At 38.5% G+C, this 13,035-nt stretch overlaps 1 protein-coding gene across 3 annotated transcripts in view; it reads left to right on the top strand.

Moving 5' to 3' along the window:
• Window positions 1-13,035, top strand: part of FTCDNL1 (formiminotransferase cyclodeaminase N-terminal like) — a 214,554-nt gene that overhangs the window by 173,468 nt on the left and 28,051 nt on the right. For all 3 annotated transcript variants that reach the window (XM_057551891.1, XM_057551892.1, XM_057551893.1), the window contains one exon: window positions 1,616-1,772. In XM_057551891.1, the coding sequence (XP_057407874.1) occupies window positions 1,616-1,650 (35 nt within the window). In that variant the 3' untranslated portion in view covers window positions 1,651-1,772. The remainder of the gene's footprint in view (window positions 1-1,615; window positions 1,773-13,035) is intronic.

Here is a 13,035-nt window from a genome sequence, read left to right as displayed (position 1 = left end):
TGGGCTCTCTGTAATGTTCTTGCTTCAGTGCTTGATTCAGGGGAGACCAAGATCTGGTCCCTGCTTTTGCAGAGACACCGTATTGTGTCTTTGCTCATGCTGGGCCCTCTCGCTGGGATCCCCCCTGCCTTTCGGTGACTGGCAAACTCCAACTGACCCTTCAGAGTTCACCTCCTGGGAGGAGGAGCTTTCCCTGCCTCCCCTGCCCCAGTCCTCTGAGGTATCACCATGCCCTCTGGGCTGCCTTCAAGTGACTCCATGCTGCATTCCCCTCCCACTATAGTTATAAGTTGATTTTTCTGTCATCCCTACAACAAAGAAACCCAAACATCTGTTGAGTATTTGCTAGCTTATGGGCTAATTCTATTATCAAGATTAGAAAAATCACCTTCATGGACCAAATGAAGAAAAGTTCTCTGCCTTCTTCTCCTCTCCAACCTTCCACTTCTAAGCCTGAGCTCCTGTGTTCTGCCCAAAAGGTAATTTGCTTCTTGGCCAGTAATGTGACCAATGAGTTAGATACCTCTCAGTACAGGAGCCCGCTGGGGAGTCGGTTGGGGATTCAGAAACTGTGTGAAGCCATTTCAGAAGCTTGGTCCTTTTCAGTGTCTCATACGAGTGTTTCTCTCTGTAACAGTATCAAAACACTGAGCATGTAGGGCTCTCACAGTCCGGCTTAGGATATCAGATCGGGGAGTCCTAACTGAGGCAATACCAATCCCACTAGTGTTCTGGGACTGGCTTACCTGTGTGCTGGGGTGTTGACCCCTCAGGCTTGAGTAGGACCAGGTCTGGCTGGAGGCTCCAGACCCATCACTTCTGCCCGGGAGCAGCTTTGTCTACTTCCCTGTGAACCATACACATAGTATCGTTATCTATGCAACTCGATTGGGAAGCACTGGTTGGAGCGATGGTTTCTAAATCTGGATCAGGGTCAGCATCACTTGGGGGAACTGTTAAAAAAAAAAGGCACCAGATTCCCAGGCTGCCCTCGGGTTCACAGAATCAAATTCTTTGACTCCTGGAGCCAGGAAATAGGCTCTTAAGAAACTTCTCAGGTGACTCTCATGTTGTAGAGATCAAGGTTCGAAAACATCTGGATTATAAGCGTGGGCTTTGGGATGAGATATGCCTGTTTCAAATCATGGCTCCATCACTAATTATTGCATAAGTTGTATAAACTCTTTGAGCCTCTGTAAAATGTAGATGAAAACACTTACATCATGCAGAGAAGGAAGTACATAGCACCATGCCTGGTCTGAAGGAACACTAAATAAATCATATTATTTAATATTAATTTATTAATATTATTTATTAATATTATTAATAAAATTAATTTAATTTATTATATTATTTTATTAATGTAAATATTATTAATATTATTTTATTATTATTTTTTATTGTTATTATTATTTATTATTGTAATTATTATTATACACTTACTGGTACTTTAATGACCAGAGTTAATGCACCTCCCATGGCCCCTCCCGTTCCTGGGTTTCTTTATCACTTGAGGTTAAGGTTACTGAATGACCATCCCTGGGTCACATATATTTAGCAGTTTAGGGACCTCTAGAGATGCAGTTGCACTTACCTCTCTACCTTCCACCTCCAGGGCACAGAGTTCCAAGGTTACAGCACAGACAATGACGACAGAGAAGAGAATCATGCTAACCAGCTTGCCCATGAGCGGACCCTAGCTTTACCACCTGAGCCAACCTGGCTGTGGCTAATTTTGAAAAGGGAGAAATAGCACTCAATATATTCCACAGGTAAGGAAAAAATAAGCACTTTTATTTCCTTTGCTAACATAGATAAACATTCGTATGTTTTAATATATAAATATATTAAATTCTCGTTTAAACATTTGGCCTTGCGTTAAATTCTGCCTTTGACCAAAACTTTTTGCAGTACTAATAAAACCTTGAGCTTCTGCTAGATAAGTAAAATCTTCCTTGGTGAAAATTAAGAACAGTGCTATCTTCTATAAGGTTTTAGAAAAAAAAAAATCAACTACAGAAAATGATTAAAAGGCAGAACCACTTTTTTTTTTTTTGAAAGGCAGAACCACTTTTAAAGATAAAAGTTTATAATTAGCATGGAAGTTCTATAATTTAAAATGGAAAGTTTGTGAAGCTATAGGAAAACAGGGTAAACTTCATCTACAGAATAACAGGTTTCATATGTTAAAAATGTCAATCATTTAACCCAAAGTGAACCAATTATAACACATTTCCTCTAATGTATGGGTCTGAAGCTCAGAGGTAAGCCCATTGACTTATAGGAAATAAGTCATGTCCTTAATACTAATAACCAAACTTTTGCCATATATTGCTGTCTAAATTGATAATTCCAAATTTCGGTTCCATTCAAGTTATTGGGTTCAGTATTGTTATTTTAATAGGGTAGGAGCACTTACGTAGTATACTGCATTGAAGTTTGTCATCAATGTAATAACCATGTATCACTTATATAATTGTTATTATCCAGACAAATATGTTTTTCATAGTCATCTGGGATCCATTTAGAGTAGCATAACTCCTGTTTTAACTTAGAGTTAGCTTTATTTCCATATTATTTCACTTCTGTATATCAAAAGCATACCTTGCAGCTTGACAGGTAATAAATTGGTATTGTCAAAGAACTGTCAATCATTTCAGAATATATTCTTCTAATCAACTGGCATGAACTTGATACATGATAGATAGCTTATCAAGTGTCTGTTTGGATTCTTTCATTTGGAGTGTGTTGACTGAACCTATGGCATGAGGAAACTCGATCTCAAGCTAAAGTAATGGAATTTTTGTACCTAAAATATAAAGAATTTGGGGCGGGGGCAGGGAGTAAGGGAGTGTAGGTGATGAAATACTTCACTGTGCAGTGCCAACTCCTTTTGCCCCCCAAGAGTTAGTTTAAAATTGGGATCACTGAGTTCCAAAGCCCACTGCACTCCAGGAAACAATTTAAACTATGCAGTGATGTGAGTATCATTTTATTCATGGCGCATGACAAAGAAAAATAAATTTGACTACCAGGAGTTTCCTTTTAGAAAACCAATTGGTTTTTACCAGCATGATCATATATCTGTTCACACTCCTGATGAACAGTGGAGATAGCCCACCGACTGCCTTTGGGATTTGCAGTAAGTTTGGGATACCTCCCCAGCTATTCTGGCATACTCCACACTAGGTTTCAGTTATTAACTGAAATTTTCCCAGTGGTCCACTAAGTAAAATGTGGAATTTATTCTCCATAACTATTCATGATCCAAAACTAAGACTTCAGTCAGATCTCTCTCATATATAAAGAGAATAGGAGCCTAGAGCTTTCCATGAACACATCAGGTCAAAGAGAGCCCGTGATTGCTTCAATTGGTTTGACTGTTCATGTGCTAGCTTTCCTTTCTCTGAACTTCTTCTACACTGTATTTTAATGTAAGTTGTTTTGTTGTCACGTTTGTGTTTGTGTGGTTTTATTCTGCACCCAGTTTATTGAAAGCTCTTGGGTACAGAAATTGGGTCCTGTATTCCTGCAACATTGGATTAGAAACATAGTATTTTAAAAACATTTATTAAGTGAATCATGTGAATTGATTGCAACTTGTCTGGATTACTTAGAGATCTGCTTTAATTTTTCCCCTTACATATGTATGCATAAGCACATTGCATTTATACCAAGCCTCTAACCCCAATCAACCACACAGTAAGAATGGAGTTACCTGTAAATTCTGGGAGACTTCTGGCTCAGAAAAACCTGTACAGTTAAATGAACTAGAGTAGAATGGGTAGAATACTTTTATCTGAAGTACAGATAAAAAGATCATGCATGTGTGTGTGGTAGGGGGGTCATATAGGGCTCTTGAGGGAGTACAGTATCTGGATAAAGGCATTTTCCCCATCTGAGGCTCCGTTTCCAAACTCCTGTCACCCGAGTCATATTCTTGCCAAAGACACAAAAATGGTGGTCAATGTTGGGTGAATATTTCCTCTGCTTACAGACCTCTAGGTTGGTGTTTCTCCTTGTATTAGCGTTTCCACTGGAGATTACTGAAACTGATTACATCATATTCTGGAATAAAAGGTTTTACATTTTTAGGCTACCATTTGACTCCACATTATTTCAATCAAATCAAGATCAGTCTAGAGAAAGGGAAAGTAACATTAGCATGGAGGAAGCACCAACTCCACAGAAGAAATACAAATCAGTGTGCAGTACATTTTAACAAAATGACATCATAAAAGATTACAGACTCAATGGAAAGAAAGAAAACCACAGAAACCTTTGTCTGTACGCGAAGAAGCTTAAGTATAACCGTCGTTGGCAGTTTAAATCTATTCCTAGGTATGCCACCTGTCTTCTTGACACTTTAAAAAAGTACATACATTTTCTCAAAAGTTGTTCTTTACTGAATTATTAATTTTTACAAAAAAATTGTTATGCATCCTCATGCTTAAAAGTGAAATATTCCTTAAAGATTCTAAGCGACTTATACCATAATATGTATAAAAACTGCCCTCCCTGCAACTCCTCCCTCCCCCTGCCAACTAAATTGACAGCTAATCTGAAACTCAGTAGAAATGTTCCTATTTAACATTGTAAGTAGTTGATCCAGAGGATTTGGAAATTGCTGATATTAACTGAAGAGAGGAAAGTAGGGCTGTGGTCTGCTGAGCATGCCTGAGTTGGTGGCAATATATGCCTTATCCCAATCAATACCTTCAGATTCTTTAAAGTTGCACAGAGTTCATTCAAAACTGCTATTGATGTAATGCATGGGTGTGTGTATCCCTTATTTTAGGTTACATACTTGAGGTGAGGTAGCGATATAACTGCTTTATTTATTTATTTTTAAAAATTGATTTATTTAATTTATTTATTTTTGGCTGCATTGGGTCTTCGTTGCTGAGCGCGGGCTTTCTCTAGTTGTGGTGAGCGGGGTCTATTCTTCGTGGCGGTGTGCGGGCTTCTCGTTGCGGTGGCTTCTCTTGTTGCAGAGCACGGGCTCTAGGCACGTGGGCTTCAGTAGTTGTGGCACACAGGCTTCAGTAGTTGTGGCTCATGGGCTCTAGAGCGCAGGCTCAGTCGTTGTGGCACATGGGCTTAGTTGCTCCGCGGCATGTGGGATCTTCCCAGACCAGGGCTCGAACCCGTGTCTCCTGCATTGGCAGGCAGATTCTTAACCACTGCACCACCATGGAAGCCCATAACTGCTTTATTAAAAGGATGTGGACTTTTAAGTGCCATAGCTCTGGAAAGTGGGGGTAGTTATAACGCTGCTGTCTGTCTTCAGTAAAAATATCTGCATCCCACTCCCACCTCCATCCTCAAGCGTTGGGTAATAATACCTACAGCAGAACAAAGATTTGTCTAATGAGTTATGAAAGTTGTTTCTTTTGAGAACTGAGCCCTGCTCACAGTAGAATAATTAAGTAATCACTGCTATCGTGTGAATCCAGCCTAAAATTGCAATGTTTGGGTCCATATGGGAACAATTTGGCATGGGAGATAATTACTGAAAGTATAAATGCAGTTTAATTCTTCAGCAAGTGGTAACGACATCAGAGACAATTGCCCATCATCACTCTAATTACCTGATAGGGTTTATTAAGCACCCATAGGCCACTAGCTCTATATTATGGGTTGTACTATCAACTGAAGTGGGCAGAGACCTTGCCCTTTGGGCACTTACAAGAGAGAACAGATAGCAGATCGTCAGATGCACAAACTGAACATTTCTCAATCCTCCTGGTTTTCAAATATCATGACTTTGCTGGCTGAGCAAACTGTTGTAGACAATTTGAGCTCTAGGGCAAAAGATGGAGGATTATGATTTCCACAGGGGTTAAAGGTCTTAATGCCTCAGCCAGGTATTATCCTATGTGTCTGTGAATGCAAAAATACATGTAGGATCAAAAGGAAATACTGTCAAGAATGTGAATGGGTTGCCCCATGCTTCCACCAGCCAATCACAGACTCCTGGAAGAAAGCTCAAGACTAGATTTGGCTAGGATCTTTCAGGCCACTTAACCAACTTGCCAGTTACATGGAAGTCTTCGTCAGCTGAGATGATCACTGGCAGTGTCAAAAAACAAGCCTATTAAAGCTGTAAGGAATTTAAATTTTAATATACCTCTGAGTGATATACTGGATTGGAATAACGTTCTGGCTATTTGAATAGCTAGAAAGGACTCTAATGTTTATAGACTGTCTTGCATGTGTAAGCAGTAAACCAAAGCCCATTTATGGTGTATTATGGCTCATCACAGTCATTTGTTCTTCTCTGCTCTTTATTTTGGCAATATCATCCAAATACAAATTCTATTTTAATGTATTATTCCTAATTTATATGATGTCATTGTGCTTTTCATGGAATGGCACTCTATTGCTGTTTTAACTTGGAGGAAATGGAAAGATCTTTCTTCATGGTAAAGATGATGATGAATCATATCTCAGTCTTAAAAGCTCATTTAGTTTTGGATGCAAAACTTCAGTCTTAAGTGGAGTTGTACAGTGTGAGGAGAGATGAAAGGGACTTCAGTCTTTGAAAAATTGTGTCCCCTCCTTACAACTGCAGAATGGGGTACCCAAATGATGCCATTCATTGAATAATCCATCTTGAAAATGAATTCCTGGAAGACAGATTATCTTCTCTATGTTCTGGAAAGAATCCACAAAATGCTTCCTACAGAAGAATTCTCACTGTAGCATTTGATGAGGAATAATCCATTTTAGGTGGGTGTTCTCTTAGTGAAAGTTCTGCATAGAACTATGAGAAATCTATTATATGCACCAGGTTTTTTCTCTCACTGAAGAACTTATTCACATTTTTTGCTAATACACATAATATATATGTCCTGATTATCATCGCTCAGTTGAATAACCCCTTCGTGCATATTTTTGTCTAATTGAAAAATTTGTAAATTGATTAAAATATTTTGAAAGTTTTGGTGAGTTATGACCCTGTCCTTACGAACACGGTGTATGTTGAAAATACAGTATACTTCTATATGGACTCTAAAGCCTGATAGAAGCATGTAAAATCTTAGAATGGGACCAGAGTCTCAGGTTCATGTAGTCTGATCTCCTTTCAAATTCAGAGTGTCTTTTTATACCCACCATGTGTAGCACACCTGCATTAGTCAAGGTCCTCCAGAGAAACAGAACCAATAGAATGTGTATCTATATGAAAAGAGATTTATTTTAAATTGGCTCATGTGATTATGGAGGCTGACAAATCCAAAATTGGCAGCGTGGCCCAGCTGGAGACCAAGGAAGAGCTTATGTAGCAGTTCAAGTCTGAAGGCTGTCAACTGACAGAATTCCCTCTTGCTTGGGAGAGCTCAGTCTATTGTTCTAGTCAGGCCTTCAACTGATTGGGATAAGCCCACCCACATTATGGACGGCAATCTGCTTTACTCAGAGCCCACCAATTTAAATTTTAATATCATCAAAAATGCCCTCACAGGGCTTCCCTGGTGGCGCAGTGGTTGAGAATCTGCCTGCTAATGCAGGGGACACGGGTTCGAGCCCTGGTCTGGGAAGATCCCACATGCCACGGAGCAGCTGGGCCCGTGAGCCACAATTGCTGAGCCTGCGCGTCTGGAGCCTGTGCCCCGCAGCGGGAGGGGCCGCGATGGAGAAAGGCCCGCGCACCGCGATGAAGAGCGGTCCCCGCACCGCGATGAAGAGTGGCCCCCGCTTGCCGCAACTGGAGAAAGCCCTCGCACGAACCGAAGACCCAATACAGACAAAAATAAATTAATTAATTAATTAAAATCAACAGCATCGCCAGTTTTAAAATAACTTAAAAAAAAAAAAAATGCCCTCACAGAAACGTTCAGAATGATGTTTGACCATATATCTGGGCACAATGTCCCAGCCATATACGTTGACATATAAAATTAACCATCACGGGGCTTCCCTGGTGGCGCAGTGGTTGAGAATCTGCCTGCTAATGCAGGGGACACGGGTTCGAGCCCTGGCCTGGGAGGATCCCACATGCCGCAGAGCGGCTGGGCCCGTGAGCCACAACTGCTGAGCCTGCGCGTCTGGAGCCTGTGCTCCGCAACGAGAGAGGCCGCGACGGTGAGAGGCCCGCGCATCGCGATGAAGAGTGGCCCCCGCTTGCCACAACTGGAGAAAGCCCTCGCACAGAAACGAAGACCCAACACAGCCAAAATCAATCAATCAATCAATCAATCAAACATACTCATCTGATTCAAGATCCTCATTAAAAAAAAAAAAAAAATTAACCATCACAATGCCCAACAACAGCATTTGAGAGGGTTGTTGCTTTCCCCTTTTTGCCCTCTTTGAGCAACAAAATTTTGCTTGTAATAGGGAAGAAATACACACACACACACGAGGAGTTCATGGTTAGACTTAAAGCAAAGAAAGCTTACTAGAGAATGAGTGAATCTACACTGTGGACTGACAACCCTACACATTTTACCACGTGAGTAAGTCTAGTGCCAGTATATATAAACATTTGTATAATTTTTAAAGTGGGAAAAGGGATCTGATTTAAAATTCTGGTTCCTCATCACTAGGAGTCTTGTGAATTTTCCCATGTAAATGGGATCCAGAAACTTCTAGCTTCTCCTCACCTTTTGTTTGTTCCATGAGACTCTTGTCCAAGCTAGAGAACAGACTTCTTTATTTCAGGACAGTATCTGTGTCAACTTCTGAACTTGTCCATATCCCCTTTTCTCTTCTCTCCTGCTTCCCCATAGCATGCAGATATCCAGAGCTTCTCACACTCCAGACCCTGCAAACATTCAGAGAGAAAGCTTGACTTTTTTCTCTTTTCCCACAGCATTCCACCTCTCTAATTTTCTAGAGTATGAAACAACCCTTTCAAAAATATTAATCACACTTTTCCTATATTTTCATCAACCAAGTGATTCTAGAAACTGAGCTAGCAAGCAAGAGTGTTTCTCACTTTCCTTCCACTTCTCCAGACCTCATATCTCTGTATAAGCCCAGGGACTTGCTGCTCAAAAGCAGAACTCTCCTTAAAGATGAAGGAGGGGAGAGAATGAGTAGGTGAAAGCAGAGTTCTCTTTGGCAGAGGTATTGGGAGTGGAGAAGGGGGCAGGTTGTGTAGCAAGGAGGAAAAAACTGGGAAATCACACAGGAATGTATTCAACCCAAGTATGTTTCTAATTAACCATTTATTTGCCAATATCATTTAGGTCCTGTACCATCTTCAACAGATGTCATCCACTCTCTGAGGGGATGGGAAGCACGGTAATGTCTGAGGCAGCACATGCCAATTTTGGACAGCTCTGACTTTTAGGAATTTCTTCCTATTGTGTCAACATCTTCTCCTTAGAAACTTCACCTGCATCTGCCTCCGGGAGCACTGGGTCTTCATTATCTCTCATAGAAGCACATGAATACCACATAGCTCCTAAACCTCATTTTTCCTGGTTAAAGCTCCAGTTCCCTCAATCAATCTTGATATGACATGATTTTTCAGACTCTTCTCTCTCTTAGCTGCCCCTCTGGATGCTTCCTAGATTTTCAATGTTAAGATGGCTCAGAACTGAACTGAGTATTCCTGCCAGACTGTCTGCCTAGTACCTAGTAAAGTGGAATTACTCCCATTTTGTCCTATGACTCATGCTTATTAGCATGACAATCATATTTTCATTAGCTTTTTAACCCATCACATTGCATTATTTGCCCATATTGAGATTATAGCAACTCAAATCTCGTGGTCTTTTTCTTTACAATTATTACCAAACAAGGACTTCTCCATCCTTACTTTTCCATCTTTATTGTTAACTTTTATCTGGCCCACCTATAGTTCTGGCCTTTCAAAATCTAGCTGTCTGAGAATCACATAAAATATCAAGGACCCAGAAATATTAAAGTTCTAATATAAAATAACTGCTGGTGAGTGAAAGCAATGAAACCAAATAAACATACATTTAAATAAAGATAACTACTGTTACATTCATACAAAATTGAATGCAAAAATAAAATAATTCTTTTGAAAGGAAATATTAAAAATTATTTTAAAGTTATAAAATGAAATGCTAATAATTTAGTAGTAATGATTGAGATATAAATCCCAGATTGTTATCAGTAAAGGCCAGCAGTGTATGGGGGAAAGGCTAGGGAGAGTAAAAACATGCCAAATTCCTAATATCACATAATGAGAATCAGTTTTGTTTCATTCATGAATTTGATATTTTGTGAAATATAGGTTCACATATGATTTGAAAAACTTAGCAGCAACCACAAGTAAAATTTAAAAAATAGGATGTCCATGTTCCAAATCACTATGGAAGATAAAAGGAATCAGAACACCAATCATAGAGCAAAACCAGGCACACACAAAATAAACAACAAAACATTACCCCAAAACAAAAGGAATAAACAAAACACTAGAGGAAAGGTCAAATATCAGATACGACAATTGAAGTAAATTTTGTAAATGTTCCAGTGAAAAAGCATACATTCCTTAGGATAAGCTTTAAAAAAAGATAAGAACTTTTAAAAAAAGACGAATAAAAGAATAAGTAGATTTAAAACAAAGTGACACAAAAGTTTAATAAAAAACATAAAACATCACAACAGAGCAGAAAATGGTTACTATCTTTGACATATAAAGACCACATAATAATTGTCAAGGAAAGTAATAAATTTCCATTAGAAAAATGTATAAAAGGCAAGAACAGAATTCACCAAAGAAACACAAACAGTAATATTTATATGGAAGAACATTTAATGTCACTGTAGTCAATGAAATTCAAACCAAACAAAAAGAAAATTTGAGATTTGTTTATTTGCTTGCTTGTTTTGGCCTACCAAATCAACAAAGAATTTGAAAAGGAAATATCATTTTGAATGAGGGTAAAATGGGCTTTTTCTCAAACCACTGCTGGTGGTAATGCAAATTGGTGCAAGCCTTCTGAGTATAAGTTCAGTACTATGTATCAAGAATCTTTAAAACATCTTTTTACTCAATTATTCCACTTTTAGAAGTGTACTCTAAGGAAATAAAAATGCAGATAAATTTCTTCATAGTAAATTGCAAAATTTTTTATTAAAAAATAATTTAAAATTTCAGACTAATAGAGTAATAATTAAATAAATTATAATGTGTGACCAGTTCACTATGTTTGTAGAGTTTTTCATGTCACGGAGTGAAAGATTATAATCAAATGCCAAGTAAGTAAAATGTATGATTTCAATCCTGTAAATTGTGTGTGTGTGTATTTCCTCAGTTCTAAAGTACATTTTTCATATTTTAGTGCTTCTTATTAGGGTGAATTATACATTTAATACAATTCCTTTCTCAGCCCCAAAGTTGTTTTTAAATTGATGCATTATCTCACAATGAATTGCATCTTGAAGTCAAAGATATACTGTGTGTCCACATGCTTTAAAAAATTGCTTATATATTTAGAAAAGAAATGTTTTTAATAGAAAAAAGTCCGCTGTGGCATACCTTTAAAGGTTGCTTCTCACGTTGGTATTTAAAGAGGCTCTCTTATAGGAGTTCCTCTCTGCCATGTTGACGGTATGTGCCTATTACCTGCTTGTCTATTTACCTTACTAAAAAGAGAATGAAACCCACTTGGAGTGGATTCTCATTATGAGTAAACACTAGATCTTACTCATCAGATCAGCATTTTGTTTTGTAAGGGCAACAGACTACCCATTTAATAGTCCTTTCTGGAATTTTGCAAGATAACAACAGTATGTCTACTTATTTACTGTTTCTAGAATCTGCTCCCAAACCCCATATTGTCCACCTTCTGAAAATCCAAAGACTTAGTTATTTCAGTCTCCTGACATACCTCAGGGTCTCCTTGATTCAATGATGACCCCAAGTCACCCCACAATCATGCCTACAATTCCCTTAGAATCCTGGGGTGCAAGTCCTCTGGAGATGGAATGTAAGATTCATTTAAGCAGACCATTCTTTTTGGAAATTTGTGTACCCTTTTAATCCATGCTGGATTTCCTAAGTTTTGAAGATAATTTTCCTTCATTGAAATACTTCTCTCATCTACTAACATTATACCGTCATTTCCAGTATTGTACATTTTACTTTCTTGTTCACATCTGTGATCTGAACAGAGTTGAAATGATAGGTTTTATTGCCTTTGTCACTTTTGTAAGCTTTGGCTTATCAGCACATTAACGATTCTGACAATTTTCTTATACATTTCACAATTTGTGTCCTTGGTTACATGACCTTCCTTGCATTTATATATGTATTCTTTCAAAATCTAAACTCATCAGAGGGTTTCTGGGCAGCCTTACTGACATCTTTATCTCCACATTTATTCATCATAATGTGGTCAGAATTTCATTTTAGACCCCCATCTCTCTTATGCCATGTTCTCTTTCCAAGTCTCTCTTTACAAAACCATATTTGAACTTTCCCTAAGCTGCTTTACAAACTTTTTTTAATTCCTAAAGCATTGGGTACATGCCTGACTGATCAAAAATCTACATCTTAGATATTAGCAATTCCAAGATGGCATGATCACTTTCTCCTGCAGTCCCTACTGCTTTTATGGTTCCAGAAAATGAAAGATTTAAATGAATAGTATATTTTGTCAAGATAATTAGGCTCAGTAATTGATATCGGTGCGTAGTTTTGTAGCAGGGGTTTGCTAGGTCCTGATTGCTCAGTTTTATTCTGTAGCACAAAGTGAGAGCTGTCAATTTTGGGTTTTGCCCTTAGGGAAATGCAACATGACTGGTCCGGCAACTTCAGCTATAGCTTCATTTGAAAAGCTTTAAGGTCTACATACACAGTGTATAAGAGCATACATAGTACACACAAAGCGCATTGAAATCAAGACTCCAAAGTACCTCAACATGCTTCTCCAGGGCCCTGTAATTCATGACCACAATGAGCAGAACAGCAGTGTTCCTTGTTTATTCCATCTGAGTAACCCAATAGTAGTAAAATTAAAACTTTATAAACAAGAAGACATTGAACTCTTTAACAAATTCAACTATGTTGTGAAAAAGCCCGAATGGGTTTTTCAATGCAGACATTTTGTC

This window comes from Balaenoptera acutorostrata, chromosome 8 (genome assembly GCF_949987535.1).
Source record: "Balaenoptera acutorostrata chromosome 8, mBalAcu1.1, whole genome shotgun sequence".
Taxonomy (NCBI): Eukaryota; Metazoa; Chordata; class Mammalia; order Artiodactyla; family Balaenopteridae; genus Balaenoptera; species Balaenoptera acutorostrata.
The sequence above is the reverse complement of the archived record's forward strand: the minus strand, read 5'-3'. Positions and strand labels throughout refer to the sequence as shown.